Source organism: Oncorhynchus mykiss, chromosome 5 (genome assembly GCF_057628025.1).
Source record: "Oncorhynchus mykiss isolate SJ-2025 chromosome 5, ASM5762802v1, whole genome shotgun sequence".
NCBI classification, from domain to species: domain Eukaryota; kingdom Metazoa; phylum Chordata; class Actinopteri; order Salmoniformes; family Salmonidae; genus Oncorhynchus; species Oncorhynchus mykiss.
Genome location: NC_143026.1, coordinates 12,591,319 through 12,615,983, shown reverse-complemented (window position 1 = coordinate 12,615,983; position 24,665 = coordinate 12,591,319). Strand labels below are relative to the sequence as shown.

The 24,665-nt window shown below is 41.9% G+C and overlaps 2 protein-coding genes across 15 annotated transcripts; both read left to right on the top strand.

Annotated features, from left to right (window-relative positions):
• The first annotated feature begins 561 nt into the window (after positions 1–561).
• On the top strand, positions 562–5,735 carry LOC110523211 (uncharacterized). Of its 2 annotated transcripts, none has more exons than XM_021601705.3 (3): positions 562–1,042; positions 1,372–1,525; positions 3,452–5,735. In XM_021601705.3, exons 1-3 carry the CDS (start codon positions 914–916, stop codon positions 5,218–5,220), a joined length of 2,052 nt encoding a protein of 683 aa, XP_021457380.3. In that variant the 5' UTR covers positions 562–913; the 3' UTR covers positions 5,221–5,735. The 2 variants fall into 2 exon arrangements, with proteins under 2 accessions (XP_021457380.3, XP_021457379.3); XM_021601704.3 differs by having other exon boundaries at positions 1,372–1,531.
• Positions 5,736–7,671: 1,936 nt separating this feature from the next.
• LOC110523212 (F-box/WD repeat-containing protein 2) lies at positions 7,672–22,691 on the top strand. 13 transcript variants are annotated; one of them, XM_090233741.1, is made up of 10 exons: positions 8,686–8,785; positions 9,049–9,145; positions 9,562–9,848; positions 10,230–10,262; positions 12,974–13,196; positions 13,468–13,662; positions 14,205–14,338; positions 16,224–16,310; positions 16,563–16,732; positions 21,714–22,691. In XM_090233741.1, the coding sequence occupies exons 5-10, from the start codon at positions 13,094–13,096 to the stop codon at positions 22,024–22,026; spliced, it is 1,002 nt and encodes a 333-aa protein (XP_090089867.1). In that variant the 5' UTR covers positions 8,686–8,785; positions 9,049–9,145; positions 9,562–9,848; positions 10,230–10,262; positions 12,974–13,093; the 3' UTR covers positions 22,027–22,691. The 13 variants fall into 13 exon arrangements, with proteins under 13 accessions (XP_036832699.2, XP_021457384.1, XP_021457383.1 ...); XM_090233744.1 differs by having other exon boundaries at positions 8,698–8,785; positions 9,033–9,145; XM_090233743.1 differs by having other exon boundaries at positions 8,700–8,817; positions 9,033–9,145.
• Positions 22,692–24,665: the final 1,974 nt, after the last annotated feature.

Below are 24,665 nucleotides of genomic sequence, written 5' to 3'. Positions count from 1 at the left end.
TCTAGCCATTTTAATAATGAAAAATGTATTTAATAAATGTATCACTAGCCACTTTCAACAATGCCACTTTATATAATGTTTACATTCCCTATATTACTCATCTCATATGTATATACTGTACTCTATACCATCTACTGCATCTTGCCTATGCCGTTCGGCCATCGCTCATTCATATATTTTTATGTACATATTCTTATTAATTCCTTTACACTTGTGTGTATAGGGTAGTTGCTGTGAAATTGTTAGGTTAGATTACTTGTTAGATACTACTGCATGGTCGAAACTAGAAGCACAAGCATGTCACTACACTCGCATTAACATCTGCTAAACACGTGTATGTGACAAATACCATTTGATTTGATTGGGACGTTGTGACCTGTAACATGTTATACCTGAGTAAAGGATTATGCTTGAACTTTACCAAACTTTCCGACCTGAGTTATTCACATACACATAAAAACCGGACAAATAAAAAGCACCCCCCAAATGATTTTTACAAATGTTTATTCCCTGTTCCCTATCCCCTTTCTGTCACAAAGTGAAATGAATTCACACTCCAGAACAGTAGGCGGACACAGCTCACACAGTTGGTGGCGGCATGCAAGGACACATGCCTTCCGGTCTTGTCTAGAATGGATACAGTAATTTAACGTCACATTTTTGTTATGTGAATTTTAGCTAATCCTAACCTAATTATCTTTATCTGCTGTGTACGTTCTAACCTGCTACGCAAAGTCAATTTTGACCGAAGCTGTATCCCTTCTAGACAAACCCCTTCCTTCCCGCCTTTGGGACAACAACCCTGTTAGGGCGGAGACAAGACCACTAGCTTCACATTGCTGGCAGCATGCTAGGTAGCTACAGTATATAGTTAGCTTGGTTCTTATTCTATGCGAATGAGTCTGAGGGCAAAATGGCTACAGCTTACAATATGTTTCAGTCAGAAACAACATCGATTATGGCCATTGTCGTCGAGACGGTAATTACAGAAATTAGTCCATTTTTGCGCGTCGTGCCAAACTCGTACAATCCGGAGAGAGAGGTGAGTACAGCGTGACTAATGACGTTACGGAGTTGCACAACTTAACGTTAACTAAAGTTGCACCAACATTTACTGATAACTAACGTTAGCTGCAATACGTTGTCTAGTAGATAGATAGTTTATCAAACGTTGGTATTTAACCACAAAAATGTCATCTGTAATGTAATTGGCAAAGTAAGCTAGCCACGTTAGCTTCATGCAATTTGCTTATCAAGCTAGCTAACGTAGCAAGTTAGCTTGCTTACTTATTGGTTTCACATCTTTGCTGTAGCACGTATGGAAAGCTGGCTACTTAGGTAACGTGTTCCCCCCCCCTATTCTTTACACAGCTTTGCACTATTATGAATCTGGTGACGGGAGAGGCTATTCGTAAAATCTGCCAACTATTCCTAGTGGCTTCCTCGAGTTTACAAAATGAGAACGTGAAACTGAAGACCAAGGTCGAGCAGATGACCCAGTTGTTTGAAAACGATACACAGCCTGGTAAAAGTATGCTTATTTTGACGCTCATGTAAAAATGTATGTTGCCATTAGGGTTGGGCGATGTCAACCTTTGTCTTATCGTGATGAAGTACCCATAAAACATGAATCATGACTAAATATATTTTGTAGACTAATCTTTTTTAGTAACCTATTCCTCTCTGTTGGAGCTGTTGCACGTAAAACGTGTGTGCGCGCGGTAATGCAAGTGACAGTCAAGGATGAGCCCTCGCTGGCTGTGCATATTGTGAAGTGTTGTAAGATGAAATTTATGCTTGATACGAAATGTGGTCGGAGGACGGTGGGACGTAATTTCGAATCCCCCGGGGGCACGCAGCGGCCAGATGAGCTCTGTACCACATCGCTGTGCGCCTGTAATGTTTTGTAAATTTCGGGGGGCTCCGGTTGACAGTAGGTGAAGGCGGGAGGTCCTGTATAAACACAAACTCACTTCCTTGACAACTTCCTTCACAACAGCTCTGCGCTGGGGAAGAGCAAGAAGTATGAATGCCCTGGCTTCTGCAGAGGCCATATCACCGTAAATGCTGCACATCAATACAGATAACGGATTGACCATATAGGGCCTTTTAAATCACCAAGGGGTAAAGGTGAATACCTAATCAATTGTACAAATGAATGCATTCAACTGAAATGTGTCTTCCACATTTAACACAACCACTCTGAATCAGAGCCCTGCTGCAACTCTGCTGTCCCCAGAATGGGATAATCATTCAATGAGTCACATTTTTGCACAATCTTCCTCTCTTATTATGCCTAGGCTTCTATACTCCTACTATCATTGAAAAGGGCCTACACTACACAATTTATATGTCATTTTTATGTAAGTTCTTTTGACTTCTCATTTACATTTTTACATTTTGATATTGTTTGCTCAATTTCACTTCTTGCCCCTAATATTTGTCTTTCAAAATAAAGCTGTAATAAAGAGTCTCATATAGACTGACCTTAAGTTCCCATTTGAAAGCTGATACTTTAGGACATAAAATAATAGATTATTTGGGAAATACTCTGCATAGCTTTTGATAGGCTATTTTAATTAGTAGGATTTGGCATTTGGTTCCCAATCGCAAGGAGGGGGATGCATGTGTTTCTTTTATAGTAGACTAAGCTTTGCTCAACTGTAAGGTTTGTTCAAACTATTGTAAGATGTATCTATTTTCCTATTGTTTGTTCTGCCGCTCTCATTATTACCGTAGGCCTATCATGTTTTTGGGTTATTCAAAAACGACTTAACTTTGAGAGCCTAGAAGACCGTTAGATAAATTCATGGTTTGATCATGAAGTAGTGCAGTAAGAGAAAGCCAGCATGCATAACAACTGAAGTCCTATTCATATATGTACAGAAAATATAAAATTTGGCTTTTAAAATAATTGGACACGAGTGTCCGCAATAAAATAAATACAAATGTAATAGGATTAGGCTACGTGGCCCAGATCATCTGACATTGAGATGGGAAAAAAAATTTTTTTTACTGGCCCGTTAGCGCTGCTTTGATTAAATCTTAGCTATGTCTACATTCTCTTGCATTCTGTAAATTGTTTATAACATTTATTGAAATATGTTATGCAGTCTATAGCAAAATCATAGGCTACTTGGGATGGTCCTGCTGTGGGCTACCCGGTCAGCTCATTACTGCGTGGTGCCAGTCAAGTTGAAATAGGCTATACATTGTCTGTCATATCACAATGGCGTCGCCATCAACGATGGCTGTCAATCATCTTCGATATCTGATACGATTCTAATATCGCCCAACCCTAATTGCCATATATTGGGAGACTTATTTGACTAACTAAATTAGACAAGTGTCCTGTTCAGCTGGTTTATTTGTACATCAAGATGCCTCATGCTACACATTCAGGAGATCTATAGGCTAATATGTATATTACTCATATTCCTTTCATCTTTAGGTCCTGCAAATTTTTGCAGTAAACCCACAGAGACATCTTCATTGGAGAATGACTCCTCTCTGGGAGACACAGATGGACTGAATACAGACCTCTCCCCAAGAGACACTGATTCCAACGTTGAGCATATGAGAGCTGCTCTGCCTGAGGGCAATGAGAGAGACTGCCATGAAAGCCAGAAAAACAGCAATACTACTAAAGGGACACGATCCAAAGAAACCAAACGCTTCAAGTGTGATATTTGTGAGAAGACCTTCAGCCAGAACAAACGGCTGATACAACACAAGCTAACTCACACAAGACCCTTCAAGTGTGATGTTTGTGAAAAGACCTTCAGCAGGGAAGGGTCACTGGAATCTCACACGCTAACTCACACAAAACCATTCAAGTGTGATGATTGTGACAAGACCTTCAGTCGGAATCGCTTGCTGGTACGTCACAAGCTAATTCACACAGGAGAGAGGCCATTCGCTTGTGGTCAGTGTGGCAAAACTTTCACAATGTCTAAGCAGCTCGAACATCACATGTTGCGTCACAGAGAAAAAACGCTCAGTTGCAAAATCTGTGGAAATACATTCTTTACCAAAAAAGATCTGAAACGACATCAGCTTGTTCATGCAGTGGAGAGACCGTTCAAGTGCCTGACTTGTGGAAAGGGTTTTACAAAAAGGAAACTGCTTATTGAGCACGAGAGAATCCACACCGGTGAAAAACCATACAGCTGTGCTGTGTGTGGGAAGAGTTACACACAGAGTGGTGGCCTGAGTTATCATATGCGAACACATACAGGTGAACGTCCACATTCATGCTCAGAGTGTGGTAAGCGCTTTATAACTAAATCCAGCCTTGAAAAGCACAAGGTAATCCATACAGGGCAGAAGCCATTTACATGTGAGACATGTGGAGCTGCTTTCGGCCATAAAGGAAACCTTGTGAGACACCAAGTGCTTCACACAGGGGAGAGACCATACAAATGTAAAGTGTGTGGGAAAAGCTACCTTCAGTCCACCCTCTTAAAAGCTCACATGCATCGTCATGGGGCAACCAAACCATTTATGTGTGACCTATGTGGGAAGACTTTTATGTACAATTTTCTAATGAGGCGACACCATCTAAAATGGCACACAGCTGAAGGAGAGAAGCAGAAAGAACGAGAGAGAAAAGAGAGAACGAGAACCGCCAGGAGACCGGGAACCTCAACAAAGCCATTCAGTTGTGACATATGTTTGAATGGCTTCAGCTCCATGCTAACTCTGAAAAACCATCAACGAATTCACACGGGACAAAAGCAATACTCTTGTTCCATTTGCGGAAAGACCTTTGCCTATAAACATACTTTTGACTATCACATGAGACTTCACAGTGGAGTGAAGCCTTACGCTTGTAAATACTGTGAAAAGAAATTTGTTCTTAGGCAAGCTCTAGAAGGACATGAGCGAACCCATACAGGTGAAAAGCCCTTCAAATGCAGTTATTGTGACAAGACATTTGCAGTCAACACCAATCTGAAAAGGCATGAGCGAGTCCACACGGGAGAGAAGCCATTCAAATGTGACGTTTGCGGGAGAGGTTTTGGCCAAGCCAACAACGTCAAAGCCCACATGCAAGTCCACACTGGAGTTAGGCCTTATTATTGCAAGAGATGTGGAAAGGGCTTTTCTGACATAAGACACTACAAAAACCATAGCTGTAATGGTGTGGCAGTGACACACGATCAGTCGAACAAATCTTCAGACCGCACTTTCAGAAGTAGAAAGGGAGAAATGCGGTAGAGGCAGGAGTGCTTGCCTTTATGCTGCTGTGATGTCGACTCAGTGATATAATCTCTATCATTCACAGTGGGGCAACTTCCTGCTTTCAGACATCAGGAACAACAGGGATGTATTCAGCAGGGTGAAAAGTTCTGGGGTGTGTTTCTGGAATGCCACAGCTGTCATATTACATTTCACAACCCAGGCACAAGTAAATTTGCTCCTCACAACCCAGTGCCCCTATTGCCTCATCCTAGTTTGCTCTTACTTTGAGGCATGCTCACATTGGGGAGAGCCTATTTGACTTGTTTTATTTCTGTTCAGCTAAACTACAAAGCTTATCTTTGATTTTTTTTTGATTGACAGAATTTTTAGGAATTAAGGTTAGCTGTTTAGGAATTGAGGTGTGTGCCTGCGGTAATGCTTGGAGATCCAGGGTTTATGTTCATGAGCCCATTATTTCTGACAGTTTGAATTGTCTGTTTAATATATTTTTTTCTATTGTGTAAAGATTATTAAAACACATACAAATATCAGAACTTTGCAGTTTGTGTATCAGACAGGACAGCTTGGTGACACCTATTCAGGTGATGGTGCAGTAGAGGCTGGTGGAAGGAGCTGTAGGAGAACGGGCTCATTGTAATGGCTGGGATGAAATAAATTGAATAGAGTCGAGGTTTCCATATGTTTGTTTGACAGCTGTCCATTTATTCCATTCCAGCCATTACAATGAGCCCTTCCTCCTATAGCTCTGCCCACCAGCCTCCACTGCAGTGAGTATATAATTTCTCCTGACTGAGTGGTGAGGTATTATAAGTAGGTCAGAGTTCTGAGTTATTTGTCGACTGGTACCTGTTTGGCGACTCTTCCTACGTCCGAACCTATATCTGGAATAATGACGGACAATTCCACCATGAACCGTAGCGATTAAAAAAAAAAAAAAAAAAAGGAGTGTGTGTGTATATATATATATATATATATATATATATATATATATATATATATATATAAAAAATTCGCCGGTGCCCTTTAGCCCCAATAGTGCATTTCACATGCTTCATGCGCCATCAGGAGTTTTCCATAAGAGTAGGTGATAGCGCTGACGTCAGTCACAATCTCCTGGTTTTAATGTCTATGATATTGACAGGCTGATTAGCTAGGACAAAATGGTGTGACAGATTTACACGCAAAGTTTGTTGAATTTAAGAATGGGGTGGTAGTATCTAACAATTGTGTTCAAATCAGTCTTTGACACCTTTTTGTCCTAGCTAATCAGCCTGTCAATATCATAGACGTTAAAACCAGTAGATGGTGATAGCGCTGACGTCAGTCACGTACTTCTATGGATAACTCCTGATGGAGCATGAAGCCGGAAGTATTTGAATATGAAATACACTATTGGGGCTGAAGGGCACCGGCTGAAAAAATAATAATTTTGCTACGGTTCATGGTGGAATTAACCGTAACTAGCAAAGGATCATGGTCGACGTAGTCGTTTTCATCCTGCCTGAGTGAATCTACCATAGCAAACGACGCATTCTTTTCCACTAGACTTTGGAACATTGCTGCAGGGACTTGCTTCCATTCAATCACGAGCATTAGTGAGGTCGGGCACTGATGTTGGTCAATTAGGCCTGGCTTGCAGTCGGCATTCCAATTCATCCCAAAGGTGCTCGATGGGGTTGAGGTCAAGGCTCTGTGCAGGTCAGTCAAGTTCTTCCACACCAATCTTGACAAACCATTTCTGTATGGACCTTGCATTGTCATGCTGAAACAGGAAAGGGCCTTTCCTATGACGGTGCCACATTGAGTCACTGAGCTCTTCAGTAAGGCCAATGTTTGTTTATGGAGATTGCATGGCTGTACTCTTTTTAATTTCATTTGTATTCACCTGTCAGTAACAGCTGTGGCTGAAATAGTCAACTCCACTAATTTGAAGGGTTGACCACATACTTTAGGCAATGTAGTGTTCTTACCAACTTGGGAATCCAGGGGGAATTGTAAAAAAATAAATAATAATTGTCATGATAAACCAGTTAACATTGGATTTATCATATGTTAATAGCCATTTGGCTGAAGTGTAACAATACATAGTAAGCAGAACTAAACCTTCCAATGATCAGCTGTTGACCCTATCATAGAGGGTAGAAACTACACTTTTATTCTCTTCATAATTAGACTTGCTGCATTTTCGTCCTTCTAGTTTTTCCCTGGTTCAATTATTTTTTTTCAGTTATTAGCAGCACAAGAGTGGATAATTGTGGATTAAAGTTAAGCAACTTTTTAAATAAAACAATACTTTTCGGTTTAGTTGAACATCTTGTTCATGTCAGTATGCGATTACTTTATTGAGATCCTCCATTAATCTTCTTTGTGAGTTGATGCTGTTCAGGTGGGTGCCTTCTCCCTTGTTAGTTCAAATGTTTTAAATGAGAGTCAATTAACTAAGACCATACCCAGCTGTATTGGTGTCTATGGGAGACCCACCCCTTGTGACCTCTTGTGACCTCTTTCCAGTACAAGACATCCTTAAATCATGCACAGATGCGTGCGACTTGGCTGCAGTAAGACATCTGTAGCCTAGATTTACGTTAATACTTCTAAACATAATGTTTTGGGTTCTCATACTTACAATGTTTTGATTGTTGCTTGACCAGTTGCTAAGATTATATTTGGTTGTGATCTTTGCTAAATAACTATTTTGGGTGCATCAGTTGCTTACACTCGTTGACAGTCTGTAGCAAAAGCTAACCAAATAACCATTTTACTGGTTGAAGTGTTTATAATGCAGTTGGTTTACGATAGTGACACATTAAGCTTTCATACGGGCTTTAAAATTACAATCCAAAAGTATTATGAAATGCACTCGTAAGCAAAAGGTAAATAGAGGCTTTTTTTTTGCTTGCGTTCTGTAGAACTCGTTCGTGTTCTGCCACCAACTTGCGCGCATCGCCCTCGTGCGGCAAAGTTTGACCACAGAGAAAGGGAGTCTTCAATACCACCCGGTTAAGGCCTGCGTGAACTGTCGTCAGTTTTCAAACTGAGGCGCAACATCGCGGGAACGCTTGCGAAAAGACCAGGCCGGGGTTTGAGTAGTCAATGACAGAACGTTCTTCATTACAAGTTAATTTACTCAATCTAAAGACCCAGCCCAAAATTAAGTAGTTGAACATATTTTTCATATCAAAGGAGTGCATTTGATTTGAGACCCTGCACATGCGCAGTTCAGCACGAGACGATGGATAATGTTGTGTTTCTGATCATGAGTTTTAAGCTAGCCATGACATCGCCTACAGGTGTGATCGGGGATTTCTATTGGAGACAGAAATTGCTTCAATATAAATACTGTTATTTCTTTGATATTGTCATTTATCCACGGTCATTGCCATACGTCCCAATGGTAAGGACGTCCCAAGGATTCCGAATAGCACTAGCAATTTATTCACCATCTTAGTGAAGTTTTAACATTTCGACAAAGGTGAAAGAGATTGACCCGGAACAACATAGCCAAGTAGCCGGAAAGAGGTTTACAGAAATAGTAGTTTGCAAAAAGAGGGATGTATCAAGCTAGATTGGACCTGACTAGGTAACGTTGTAAAAGTATTAATCTACGTTTAGGTAAGAATTATATCTATGCAAGGTCTTTGTGGGTGTAATGCTTAGCATTACCTAACATTTTAATTTACATTCTTCGGAAATAAGCAGGTTCCCTCAGTCCAGCTAGCTAACGTAATGCAGCTAGCCAGTAAAGCTAACGTTTTTGTTTTCAGCTTATAAACTAACGAGTTGACATTTGCTAAATTAAATTTTCTGACTAAGTGTTCTCTTGTAAGAGTTTTTGTTTTGTAGAATGACAGGCCAAGAATAAGTTTTTCCTGTCCGCATTGGCTAGCTAGCTTGTGAGCTAGCATAATACCTCTCACCGATACGGGTTCTACGGGAAATGGTACGTTTTGCTAGCTTTTGTATTGTACTATTTACCAACTAGCAAGGTGTATATACCACTTAAGTTAGTTTCAGTGGTAAGGTATTTAGCAACTTGGCTAACTTTGTACACTAACGTTAACTAGGTAACGTTATCTGCATAGCTAGCTTGTTACATTCCTTGAATTTTTACCGTTGCCCGTTTAAAGTAATAGCTAACTAGCTAGATAACTTTACTTAACAGTAGTTTATCTACTCAATACAACAAAAGCAATATTGTATCTAACGTTAACTAATAACTAATTTCGTCGTAAACATTGATCAAACTAGGCTTAAGTAAATTATTTGAAGTAGACGTTTACTGGTAGTGTTCCGGACTGGCAAAGGTGATTTTAAGTAGATAATGTTAATTATCATTACTCAACCCTGAAACTGCAGGTCGACGTTCTCATGTGCCCATGGAGAAGGCGGTCTTTGAGGGGTGGCTGGAGTCAGTCTCCGCCTCTTTCCTCTCGCTTAGTGACCAGCAGCGCAACCAGTCCCTGGACCAGCTCATCTCGCTGAGTAATGCTGTCCAGCTCCGGCACCTGTCCAATGGGCTGGAGGCGTTGCTTAAGAGGGACTTCCTGCGCCTGTTGCCCCTGGAGCTCACTTTCTACCTGTTGCGGTGGCTGGACCCGCAGACCCTGCTTACCTGCTGCCTGGTGTGCAAGCAGTGGAACAAGGTCAGGCTCTCTCGCTCTGTTGGCTCCCTGGTGTTTAAGCAGTAGATAGAACCAAGTTATATTCTTTTCACACCATGGTGCTGTCTAGCCTAATATTGGACTATAGGAGCCTAACGTTAGTCTTTAGTCCAACGACTTTACATGTTCAGTTTAATGGGCGAATTGGCTCTTGAACCTAAAACAGCCAAATACTTCAGCTAAATGTGAATCTGTTCTCAATTGCGGCATGGTTCTAGATATATAAATCCCTCTACATTCATATCACTAAATAATTTCACAAATGCAAAATACACACTTACTCTAAACTGTTTTCATACAGTTGCATCCAACAGTATTTTTAATTGAAAACACGTTTGACATCTTTCTTCCATTTACTCTCAGGTGTTCGGAGACGGCGATAGCTAATTAGCACAGGTATTTCATTGTCTTCAGTCTGTTTTCTTAAAACAAGCGCAGTAACATGGACAAATTAGTCTGTGTGGGAACCCTATAAAGGTGTTTCAATTGAACCTTTTTGTTATTTGACAATGTTTTCTCAACGATATTAAAGATAAGGTCTTTATTTTTCCAAAACCGTACCACAAGCAATAATATGTTAATGTTCAGTAAACCGCCACGCTCTTCACAAAACCTCCCCCCTCTTCACAAAACCTCCCCCCTACAGAAGACTCCTTCGTCCATTGACTTTTATGTGTAATGGAACAGTGATCAAGGGCTATGTGCTGAACCGTACTGAGCTGGCTCGGTTATTTTCTGTTCACTTTCAACTTTCCGGTGTTGTTCTAGCAGCTATTGGTGGATGTATAATAGGAGCAGGACCAGTGGTTCATTTGTAAATCAGGAGGTGCTAAAACAAAAAGTGAATGCGAGTGGTGGGTGATCTGGGGAGTTCTGAGGTACCGGAACACCTTTTTACATAAAATATCAAGGCATTTGCGTAGTGACAGAGCAGTAGAGTGGAGGCACTTAAATAAGTTGAACACATGGGGAACATTTTTAGTAGCCTAGGGTCTTGGGAAAATGTGGCCTTTCATAAAAAAACAAAAACATTGTTAAAGTATTTTCAGCTCAGGGCCTCCCGGGTGGCGCAGTGGTTAAGGGCGCTGTACTGCAGCGCCAGTTGTGCCACCAGAGACCCCAGGCTCTGTCGTAACCGGCCGCGACCGGGAGGTCCATGGGGCTACGCACAATTGGTCTAGCGTCGTCCGGGTTAGGGAGGGTTTGGCCGGTAGGGAAATGCTTGTCTCATCGCGCACCAGCGACTCCTGTGGCGGGCCGGGCGCAGTACACGCTAACCAAGGTTGCCAGGTGTTTCCTCCGACACATTGGTGCGGCTGGCTTCCGGGTTGGATGGCGCTTTGTTAAGAAGCAGTACGGCTGGTTGGGTTGTGTATCAGAGGACGCATGACTTTCAACCTTCGTCTCTCCCGAGCCCGTACGGGAGTTGTAGCGATGAGACAAGATAGTAGCTACTAAAACAATTGGATACCATGAAATTGGGGAGGAAAAAGGGGTAAAAAAAATAGATGTATTTTCAGCCCGGGCCTAATATTCTAAGAGTTGATCCGGGTTGGGCCGGCATGAGTTTATTGTTCGGGCAACATAGTAACCAGTTTGAGACCAACGCTTGGCTGTGTGAGAAGATCACCAGTATCTCTCATATAACTAGAATTAGCTAAATGTTCTATGATCTCTCCCCCTCTGTTGATAGTTGAGCCTGCAACTCATCTCTCCAGCGTTGCACTTCATTTATTTCCTTACAGAAGCGCGAATGGTTCTGAAGGAAGTGCAGCACCCCTGATAAATTGAAATACATTTGCTAAAATTGTAGAATTACTGCTGACTGTTAATGAAATAACTCCGAATAGCCTACTATACCATTGGAAAGCCATTTGCTTTCCAACCTGTGTTTACCCTCGATTGTATTTGAAATATTGCAAAAGGCCTGTTTTGTCTGCATTGTTATTTCAGACAGATTTGCCGTGCGTTCCCGACTGTAGGCTATTCCTTATTATTGGGCTACACCAAGGTTAAAAAGAAAAAAAGGGGTGAATTCATTAACAGACAGCAGTAATTTTATAATTTTGGCAAATGTATCAGCGGTGCGGCACTTTCTTCAGAACCCTTCGCACGTCTATGCTTTTATAAGGAAATAAGTGGTGAAGTGCAACGCTGGAGAGATGAGTTGCAGGCTCATGTCTATCAGAGCAGAGCGAGAGAGATCATAGAAAGTTAATCTAATTCTCTATCTGAGATACTAGTGCGCTTCTCACACAGTCACGGCCTGCGTTTGTCTCAAACAGGTTACAATGTTGTGCAAACCATAAACCCAGTACGGCCCAACCCGAACTCATAGAATATTAGGCCCGGGCTGAAAATCTACTTTACTTTTTTTGTGGGGGGAAGGAGAATTAATGAAGAGGCAACTCAACTCTAATGAACTTTGGTTGCTTTTATTATGATTTTTACATTGAAAAAAGTGAATTATTTTTTCATGCCAAAAGAGGTACAGGATCCGGCCAAATAGGTTCCGGAACAAAACAGTCCAACACGGAGAGGTGCCTGATTCTGTTCTGGCAGGATCCGTCTCAAATTAAGCACTGAGCGGGACCATACCAGTATCGCCCTTCTCATTAGTATCGTGGCAAGGAAACAAGACATGGAGCAGATATAACTTCTTTAGGAAAACCAACTTCATGTTGGATGCACATCAAGTTGTCATCCAGATTCACATTGATTCACATTATTTTCCATGCTATAGCACACACTATTTGTCATACAGCAGGCTTTTAAACAACAGAGTTTGGTCTGCTTTGTGTTAAAATTTTTCCAGTGGAAAAAATATTGCGATACTGGTTTCCTCACAGCCCTAAGGCCTAACCAGACCAGTGGTTTCATTACCACACCATGATGTATGAAAGGGGTATTTTGTTACAAGCTTGTGTGCAAGCAATTGAATAAGGCCAAGGTCTCCCACACGTGACACTGATATTTTTACCCCGTTACTGATGTTCACTTTGATATTGGCTCTTCACATTTTGTACCTTTCCCCCTAAGATTTGTGTCTGTTATATCTGGGTTTCTTTGTCCTCTGTGGTTTCGGTTGAACTGTGACATCCTTTCAGGTGATCAGCGCGTGCACGGAGGTGTGGCAGGGCGTGTGTCGGGACCTGGGCTGGCGCATCGACGACTCCATCCAGGATGCGTCCCACTGGAAGGGTGTCTACCTCAAGGCCAAGCTGCGCATGATGCAGCTGAAGAACCAGGAGGCATTTGAGACGTCGTCGCTCATCGGGCACAGTGCCCGTGTCTACGCCCTCTACTACAAGGACGGCCTTCTCTGCACAGGTGGGTTATAGGCTTATGGTCATTTTGGGGTGTAGTATACTTCTGCCATTATGTTGACTGGACGGCCTCTTAATTTTGTCCTCTTTGGCTTTCTGGGTTGAATTTAAGGTTTGGGTGTAAGCAGCTGTGAGTGCTAAGTGTTTTTCTGTTGTGCAAAATGGAATATCTATAACAATCGCTAGTTTGCTAGTGATCTTTTGTAGTCTGTTAAAATGATGTTGCTGTTACACTCTGTAATTCCTTATTGTAAAATTCACAAATTATTTTGAAGGCTCTGATGACCTTTCTGCCAAACTGTGGGACGTACGCACCGGGCAGTGCATCTACGGCATTCAGACGCACACCTGCGCCACGGTGAAGTTTGATGAGCAGAAGCTGGTGACTGGTTCCTTTGACAACACCATTGCCTGTTGGGAGTGGAGCACGGGGGCCAAGATCCAGCAGTTCCGTGGGCACACGGGTGCAGGTCAGGGGACCCCTGGGTCGTCTCGAACCTTCCCATTTGCTGACTTGAGGTGTTTTGCAGATCATGCGTACTGTGTCCAATTCCTGACATGAAGGGATATTCCACAATAGTGGCATAATGAACAAGCTTTGTTTTTTTACAAAATGTGTCCATATGAGCCAACTTGTGAAGAAATATTTAATTCTGAGGTTTTCTGATAAAAGGTGTGTGTTGTGGGCATTGTAGTATTGCAGTCTTTCTCCCATACCTTTATATTATGCCTGGTGGTTCCTAGAGACAGCTGACCTCTGCTGATCTGTGGGGTTTTGATTGACAGGCAAATATAAACTGATTTTATGCATGAGCTGCCACTCCAAGTAGCCTCTGTTGCAGAGAAATTGTCAAGTCTATTTTCAGTATTCTAGCATCAAATGTTTCTTCACATATCAATCCTTATATTTCTTATGTTACATGGAGAAAATAACTTCTAAGTATATGAATTATGTTGCATAGCCCTTTGGATTGGTGTACTAATGCCAGGTCTCTCTCCTTGGCTCGGTCAGTGTTTAGCGTGGACTACAATGATGATCTGGACACACTGGTGAGTGGCTCGGCCGACTTCTCTGTGAAGGTGTGGGCGCTGTCGGCAGGCGCCTGCCTCAACACCCTGACGGGCCACACTGAGTGGGTCACCAAGGTAAACTCTACCAATATGTCCTGAATTACGTTCATGATTGCTGCTCAACTGCAGATTGTTTTGAATCAGAACGTTATATCTACATGTTTGTGGGGATCCGTTGAGGTCCTGGGGCAGAATAGTGCAGAATTACAAGTCTTGATCACCTGATAAGTAGCAACTTTTGGATACAAGGTGATTTGTAGATCACTAATTGGGTACGTTGTACGTAGTCCTGATTGCAATCTCAAACGTGCACATTGTCTTGTGCAAATGACCGCAAAATGAATGGAGAAGTTTGCACAGTGTTGCATTCCTGTCTAGCACACACTGCTTTTTCTGCTGGTAAATTGTCTAAAAATGGCAAGCTGCCCAGTGTTCAATGGGAATTCTAGATGAAGGATCCATACTAAGTTGCCCAGTGTTCAATTGGAATTCTAGATGAAGGATCCATACTACTACGCTGCCCAGTGTTCAATGGGAAGTCTAGATGAAGGATCCATACTACTACGCTGCCCAGTGTTCAATGGGAAGTCTAGATGAAGGATCCATACTACTACGCTGCCCAGTGTTCAATGGGAATTCTAGATGAAGGATCCATACTACTACACTGCCCAGTGTTCAATGGGAATTCTAGATGAAGGATCCATACTACTACACTGCCCAGTGTTCAATGGGAATTCTAGATGAAGGATCCATACTAAGCTGCCCAATAGGAATACTAAGCATACTAAGCTGTTCAATAGGAATACTAAACACAGCAAAAAACTTCCCCTCACTGTCAACTGTATATTTTCAGCAAACTTGTGTAAATATTTCTATGAACATACGATTCAACAACTGATTAAGTACTGCAGTGCATTTCCTCCTCATGGACTTCACCAGATTGGCCAGTTCTTGCTGTGAGATGTTACCCAACTTTTCCATCAAGGCACCTGCAAGTTCCTGGACATTTCTGGCGGAAACGGCCCTAGCTCTCAACCGCCGATCCAACAGGTCCCAGACATGCTCAATGGGATTGAGATCCGGGCTCTTCGCTGGCCATGGCAGAACACTGACATTCCTGTCTTGCAGGAAATCATGCACAGAACAAGCAGTATGGCTGGTGGCATTGTCATGCTGGAGGGTCATGTCGGGATGAGCCTGCAGGAAGGGTACCACATGAGGGAGGAGGATGTATTCCCTGTAACGCACAGTGTTGAGATTGCCTGCAATGACAACAAGCTCAGTCCGATGATGCTGTGACACACCGCACCAGACAATGACGGACCCTCCACCTCCAAATCGATCCCGTTCCAGAGTACAGGCCATCTGACCATCACCCCTGGTGAGACACAACCGCAACTCGTCAGTGAAGAACACTTTTTGCCAGTCCTGTCTGGTCCAGCGACAGTGGGTTTGTGCCCATAGGTGACGTTGTTGCCGGTGATGTCTGGTGAGGACCTGTCTTACAACAGGCCTACAAGCCCTCAGTCCAGCCTCTCTCAGCCTATTGCAGACAGTCTAAGCACTGATGGAGGGATTGTGCGTTCCTGGTCTAACTCGGGCAGTTGTTGTTGACCCCTGTACCTGTCCCGCAGGTGTGATGTTCGGATGTACCGATCCTGTGCGGGTGTTACATGTGTTCTCGCAGTGGCAGACCAATCAGCTGTCCTTCCTGTCTCCCTGTAGCGCTGACTTAGGCGTCTCAGTACGGACATTGCAATTTATTGCCCTGGCCAAATCTGCAGTCCTCATGCCTCCTTGCAGCATGCCTGAGGCACGTTCACACAGATGAGCAGGGACCCTGGGCATCTTTCTTTTGGTGTTTTTCAAAGTTAGTAGAAAGCAGGGACGTTTCTTTTTTTTGCTGAGTTTAGATGGAGCCAAACTTGAGTCTGAAGACTCAAACCTTTCCCCTGTGTAGGTGATTCTCCAGAAGAGTGAAGTAGAGTCCATGGTCCACTGTCCTGGCGACTACATCTTGTTGAGTGCTGATAAATTTGAAATAAAGGTAATGTGGTTAATTCATTTCTGCTTCTTTGTATCCAGCGCCTCGTCAACTTTCACGCAACGATTGACCCTGTGCGCTGTCTTGTCACTGTAATACTTAAGATGCACAGTGTCCCCCCTCAGCTCCATTTGACCACAGCACTGCGTTATGTCTGCAGATGTGTGTATATATATATATATATATATATATATATATATATATATATATATTTATTTTATTTATTTATTTATTTCATTTTTATGTATTTCACAGGTTTGGCCTATAGGCAGGGAAATCAACTGCAAGTGCTTGAAGACTCTGTCCGTGTCAGAGGACCGCGGTGTGTGTCTGCAGCCTCGCCTGCAGTTTGATGGCCGCTACATTGTCTGTAGCTCGGATCTGGGGGTCTACCAGTGGGACTTTGCCAGCTTCGATATCCTCAGGTAAAAACTGTCCGGGGCCTTGTTTCCTGATAAACAGAACTTAGCGCTTCATCTTCTATGTTCAGACAGGCCAGGTATGATCGGACACGCTTACGTGGTCTGCTTTTTTACTGTCTCAAATAGCCAACTAATAATCCTGTTACCAACCCTAAATAAACTTGTGGAAAAAATTGTGTTTGACCAGATACAAGGCTATTTTACAGTAAATAAATTGACAGACTTTCAGCACGCTTATAGGCAAGGACATTTAACAAGTTCAGCACTTATACAAATTATTGGCTGAAAGAAATTGATGTTAAAATTATTGGGGGGGCTGTTTTGTTAGACTTCAGTGCAGCTTTTGACATTGTTGATCATAGTCTGCGGCTGGCATTACACCCCTTGCTATATTGTGAATAGAGTTACCTGTCTAACAGAACACAGGGTGTTCTTTAACCTCTTAGAGCTAACTCCCTACTTTTTTCAATTTCCGCCTGAAGACATACCCAAATCTAACAGCCTGTAGCTCAGGCACAGAACCAAGGATATGCATATTCTTGGTACAATTTGGAAGAAAACACTCTGAAGTTTGTAAATGTGAATTGAATGTAGGATAATATAACACAATAGATCTGGTTTAGATAATACAATGAAAATAAAACATGAGTTTTTTTATTTTTGTATCTTTAAAATGAACAAGACAAAACAAACATTCAGATAGGATGATGGGGACTATTTCAGTGAAAAACATAAGAGGGCAACAGTACTTGTGCAAAGTTTCAGAATGACAACATCCAAAATGAATGTGCTACATGATATTTATCATGAAGTCATCCAGGTCTCCCACACAAGTGGCCAAATTGGTGAAGGTATACATTTTGAAACAAATAACTATATACAAAATACCAAAATGGTATTCTAACACACCCCCCAAAAAATGGAGGGGAAAAAATGAAGAAAAAAATATATACATTTACAAAATAATGTAACTATTTACACACTTTCAATATTTGGAAGATCCTCAGTCCTCTATCAAATCAAATGAATTTATATAGCCCTTCGTACATCAGCTAATATCTCAAAGTGCTGTACAGAAACCCAGCCTAAAACCCCCAAACAGCAAGCAATGCAGGTGTAGAAGTACGGTGGCTAGGAAAAACTCCCTAGAAAGGCCGAAACCTAGGAAGAAACCTAGAGGAACCAGGCTATGAGGGGTGGCCAGTCCTCTTCTGGCTGTGCCGGGTGGAGATTATAACAGAACATGGCTGAGATTTTCAAACATTCATAGATGACCAGCAGGGTCAAATAATAATAATCACAGTAGTTGTAGAGGATGCAACAGGACAGCACCTCGAGTAAATATGAACAGTTTAGGGTTCCATAGCCGCAGGCAGAACATGTGAAATTGTAACAGCAGCAAGGCCAGGTGGACTGGTGACAGCAAGGAGTCATCATGCCAGGTAGTCCTGACGCATGGTCCTAGGGCTCAGGTCCTCCTCCTCTGAGAGAGAATTAGAGAGAGCATACTTAAATTCACACAGGACACCGAATAAGACAGAAGAAGTACTCCAGATATAACAAACTGACCCTAGCCCCCCGACACATAAACTACTGCAGCATAAATACTGGAGGCTGAGACAGGAGGGGTCAGGAGACACTGTGGCCCCATCCGATGAGAGCCCTGGACAGGGCCATACAGAAAGGATATAACCCCACCCACTTTGCCAAAGCCCTACACAATATTGTGCTGCTGATCCCAGGGGCCATAGCAGTCTCTTTCTGCTGTAAAGCATGTGGCGCAGGTGATGGGGGACTTAATTTTGCAAAGAACACAGCGACGCCTCCATGCTGTGCCCTTTTGGCCCTGAGGCACATCCATTTCTGCAGAAATAAATTTGGGCAGATGAACACCACTGGTGGCAGGAGCTGGATGAACCAGCTTCAGTGGGGGATGTAAACCTTGGCCCTGGGGGCTGCCATTCGGAGTCAGTGTCACTGTGAAAGAAAATGTTCAGTTAAACTATTCTAACATATGAGCCCTGTATCAACAGGTATAATAAACAGATATGTTCCCTGTACTCATAAATATTTATTATTATTATGACCTGCTAGATCTACTGTCTCTTATGTTATGACATTCCAGCTAGATCTACTGTCTCTATTATATTATGATAGACCAGCTGTATCTACTGTCTCCATTTCACTTTGGCCATTGTGGGCCTGCCCCCCCCTCAACAGCCTCAAATAGGCTATTTCATGTGGGTTGGGGTGGGGCGGCAGACACACGCATCTCACATTTCATGACATTACATGTTTATATATTGCTTCTAAAATAAATAAAAACTTATTTTATATTATTAATTTCAAACAAGGCATTAGCATGATAAGAACTTACCAGTCCAAAACGATTCCTCCACAATCGCTAAATGAATCGTCCTACAACAATCTGTCTCACTTTCCCAATCAATTTATTCTAAAATTGTGTGTACATCTGTATATCTAGACTTAGATTTAGCTTTCCCTGACTTAGTCGCCATAATGATTGATATATAAACAGCTGAATCTGCGCTTTTACAACAACAACGCTGTGCGTAATATGTGTTTCTCCTTCCGGTATGAAACTTCAATAGCGAATTACTCTCTTTACGCTGGAGCTTACTACATGGGTTGGTCTTGCAACACATAAACATTACCTATTGCCGTTTACCTCAGCTCATTGGTGATCTACCCAGCTAGATTTCAAGACGATCAGTGGTCATTGGGTTAAAATACAGTCAATCAACGAAACAGCGGGCAAATCATTGGTGCACAATGATGTCATGACTTGTTATCTTCAAATCGGTTGCTTTCAGTTAATACGTCCCGCGAAATGACCCATCAAGTTTGATTGTGTTACAAACAAACCTGTTGATTGCAGTGAAACCAAACATGACTGGAAAAGTCAAGTTCTGTGTGGGTTATTTACATGGAATGAGACGAAATTCACGACACAAGCGGTTCACAAAATGTTTCGTGTTAGGCTATTAAAACAGATTTTATCAAACAAAAGAGAATTCATTGTGTAACAATGAGCATTGGAATTGCAAACAGACGAAGATCGTCAAAGGTAAACAATTTATTTTTAATGCAGTTTGTGATTGTTACGCCTGTGCTGGTTGAAATAGTTGTTTTTTATTGGGCTTTATGCTCAGATAATTGCATTGTATTCTTTCACAGTAAATTTTTTTTAATCTGACAACGCTGTTGGATTAGCAAGATTCTAGGCTTTCGATACATGTGAGACACTTGTATTTTCATGAATGCTACATAAATAGTAATATTAAACTTTCACCGTATGTTGTGGAATTTCAGCCCGCTACTGGGTTCCGTGCTCAGAGAGGTTAATGAAAGCCTCTCCAATATAATCCAGGTATTATCAGGAATTCCCCAGGGCAGCAGTCGAGGCCCCTTACTTTTTTCAATCTTTACTAACGGCATGCCACTGGCACTGAGACACAGGCTTTACTATGTATGCGGATGACTCTCAACACTATATGTCAGCTACTACAGCGGCTGAAATGACCAACACTTAAAGAGATGCAGTTTCAGAATGGGTGGCAAGGAATAATTCGGTCCTAAGTATTGACAAAATTTAAAGCATTGTGTTTGGAACAAATCATACACTAAACCTTAAACATTAACTAAATCTTGTAATGAATAATGTGGAAATTGTGCAAGTTGATGTTGCTAAACTGCTTGGAGTAACCCTGGATTGTAAACTGTCATGGTCCAAAAACATATTGATACAACAGTAGTTAAGCTGGGGAGAAGTCTGTCCATAATAAAGCGCTACTCTATGTTAACTATCAACAAGGCAGATCCTACAGGCCCTAGTTTGTCGCACCTGGACTACTGTTCGTACTGTAGTCAGGTGTCACAAAGAGGGACTTAGGAAAATTACAATTGGCTCAGAACATGGCAGCACGGCTGGCCCTTAAATGTACATGGAGGGAAAACATTATTGACATGCATGTCAATCCTTCATGACTCAAAGTGGAAGAGATTAACTTCATCACTACTTGTTTTTGTCAGTGTTGACAAGCGGAATGGACTGAGCTGTCTGTTTAAACTATTAGCACACAGCTGAGACACCCATGCATACCCCACAAGACATTCACAATCCCGAAGTCCAGAACAGATCATGGGAGGTGCAAACTACCACATAGAGCCATGACTACATGGAACTCTATTCCACATCAAGTAACTGATGCAAGTAGTAAAATCAGATAATAGAAAAAGGTAAATACACCTTATGGATCAGCGTGGACTGTAAAGACACACAGGTACATGTGCACACATGCGCTAGCACACGCACCCCCACACACACACACACATACAGGTATGGCGGTATTATACATTTTGTAGTGTGTGTAGTTATTCAAATGTAGCTATATTCTGGTGGTAAAGGCCTCTAAGCGTTTGACATAATGATTTTGATTCCCTCTTGTTTAAATGCCATTCATGGAGCAGTAAACACATTTTACCCTTTAAATATGACCAATAGATGTCAATCTTAACCTGACGAGAAGCTGACGGCCTCAGCAGGTCAGTGCAAGTCGCCACTAACCAGGAACAAGTTTTATTAATAAGACAAAGAACTAGAGACCGCTGCAATCAGAATAAGTATATCAATGAGAATATCCGTGGTTGCGAACAAAATTACTTGTGTGGGTATTCATATATAGAATGCAACTGAACTTTACCTGCCAACAATAGAATGCAATGGAACTTTACCTGCCAGCAATAGAATGCAACGGAACTTTACCTGTCAGCAATAGAATGCAACGGAACTTTACCTGCCAGCAATAGAATGCAACGGAACTTTACCTGCCAGCAATAGAATGCAACGGAACTTTACCTGTCAACAATAGAATGCAACGGAACTTTACCTGCCAGCAATAGAATGCAACGGAACTTTACCTGTCAACAATCAGTTACTGAATCTCCTTGTGCTTCTTTCCAGGGTCATCAAAACACAGGACCCTGCCAACCTCTCCCTGCTCAGCTTTGGTGAGGTATTCTCGCTCCTCTTTGACACCGACTTCCTGTATGTCATGGATCTGAGGACAGAAAAAATAACTGGCCGCTGGCCCCTGCCCGCCTACAGGAAGTCCAAACGAGGCTCCAGCTTCCTGCCGGGAGTCACCTCCTGGCTCAATGGGCTGGATGGGAGAAATGACTCTGGCCTCGTGTTCGCCACCAGCATGCCCGATCATAGCATTCACTTGGTTCTGTGGAAGGAAAACACCACTAGAGGTGAAACCTACGATGGCTAGGTTGTCAACTGCCATGTAAACAGGGTGCTCTGACTTGAAACCCATAGCCAAGTTAGATAATGCATGGACCAAAGTGTTAATGTTTTTTCTACCTTTTCTTTCTCGACACATGCTCTCATAATCAAACATCATGCAACGTGCTTTCAGAAAGACTATTGGAGATGGTTTCACCAACTGAAACGCTGCTATGAATACAAGGGGATGAAAGGCCCAGTTCAGAGGGCAAAGGCAGCGGTTGGTGTTAGTTCCAACCTTGCCATGGATTCTCTCTTGAAGGAAATACGATGACGGGGAGGGTGGCTGAATGAAGACGGAACTCTCGAGAAACTGAGTGGTCATGTCAGGCTCCACAGCTGTAGATATTTCCCCTGTATTACTATGTATTGGGACCTTTACACTTCGGACAGGGTTCTTCAAGCAGCTCAGAGACGGGGAGTTGCCTTAACACAGTACTACTTTACAATGAAATACATTATGACTGTGTCCTAGGTTTTTCATAGACTGACTGACCATCCCCATGAGAGTTCCATGTTGACATTTTCAAAGTGGTTTAGTGCATTGGATTTGTACAATGTGAAGCGTTTGTTGGATATTCAGTGTAACTCCATTGTTGGATAATGCTTTTCTTAGTGGTGCTTGTTTTAAAAGTCAACTTGAGAAATTTAGTCGTGCCTTTTTCGTTTGATTTAAATATCCATCTGTCTGATAAGAATTCCATTTCCCAGGCACACTGCAATAACATGACTGTGCTGTACATTTTCTTTCATACTATAACAAACTGCATATAATGCATTTCTAATACCACTATTTACCCTACATGATTCACTTGAATATATTTTGTGAATTGCAGTATTGAAGTATAGACCAAGTTCAGTTCTAGGTTATTTTTCTTAAAGGCTTTGAGGTTAGAAGTTTTCACAGTGTAGTGATTTGAAAGTGGACAATTCCACTTTGTTACAGCCTGAATTTTAAATGGATTCAATTGATATTTTGTCACCGGCCTACATAATTTCACATTTACACCACAAAGACCAGGGACCTATTGGTAGAAGGGTTTTAAAAAAAAAACATTGCATTTCCTTAAGAGCATGGTGTAGTTATGACACTTTAGATGGTGTATCAATGCACCCAGTTACTACAGAGACAGGCATCCTTCCCGACTCACGTTGCTGGAGAGGAAGGAAACCGCTCAGGGATTTCACCATGAGGCCAATGGTGACTTTTAAAACAATTACACAGTTGATTGGCTGTGATAGAACACTGAGGATGGATCACCAACAATGTAGTTACTACACCATACTAACCTAATTAACAGAAGGGGAAATAAGGAAGCATGTACAGAATAAAATACTCTAAAACATGCAACATGTTTGCAACAAGGCACTAAATAAATTCTGCAAAATAATTGGTAAGCAATTCACTTTTTCTCCCAAATACAAAGTTATGTTTGGGACAAATACAACACATTACTGAGTACCGCCATACATATTTTCAAGCATAGTGGTGGCTGCATCATGTTATGAGTATGCTTGACATTTTTAAGGACTGGGGAGTTTCTCAGGATAAAAAAATATACTGAATAGAGCTAAGCACAGGCCAAATCCTAAGGGAAAACTTATTCAGTCTGCTTTCCACCAGGTACTGAGAGATTAATTCACCTTTCAGAAACACAATAACCTAAAACACAAGGCCATATACACTTGAGTTGCTTACCAAGAAGACCCAATGTTGTGACCGAGATAGTTTTAACTTAAATCTACTTGAAATTTTAAATAGAATAATGGATAAATGTTGCATATTCCAGGTGTGGAAAGCTCTTAGAGACTTACCCAGAAAGACTTGCAGTTATATTCACTGCCAAAGGTGCTTCTACAAAGTATTGACTCAGGGGTGTGAATACTTATTTAAATGAGATTTCAGGATTTCATTTTCAATAAATTTGCAAACAATTCAAAAAAACATGTTCATGTTTTCACATTATAGGCTACTGTGTGTAGATATATTTAATCAATTTTGAATTCTGGCTGTAACAGGAAAATATGGAATAAGTCAAGGTGTATGAATACTTTCTGAGAGCACTGCATGTCTTATTGTGACATTAGGTTCAGCAGTGTACTTGGAGGAACTGAGTCACTAATTTCAGCGTTAATCCCAATCCATGCAGTTTTTAAATGCCCATTTCAATACAAAACTCAGCAAAAAAAAGAAACGTCCTCTCACTGTCAACTGCGTTTATTTTCAGCAAAGTTAACGTGTACATATTTGTATGAACATAAGATTCAAAAACTGAGACATGTGACTAACAGAAATTGAATGTGTCCCTGAACAAAGGGGATGTCAAAATAAAAAATAACAGTCAGTATCTGGTGTGGCCACCAGCTGCATTAAGTACTGCAGTGTTTCTCCTCATGGACTGCACCAGATTTGCCAGTTCTTGCTGTGAGATGTTACCCCACTCTTCCACCAAGGCACCTGCAAGTTCCCGGACATTTCTGGGGGAAATGGATGGCCCTAGCCCTCAACCCTCTGATCCAACAGGTCCCAGACGTGCTCAATGGAATTGAGATCCGGGCTCTTCGCTGGCCATGGCAGAACACTGACATTCCTGTCTTGCAGGAAATCACGCACAGAACGAGCAG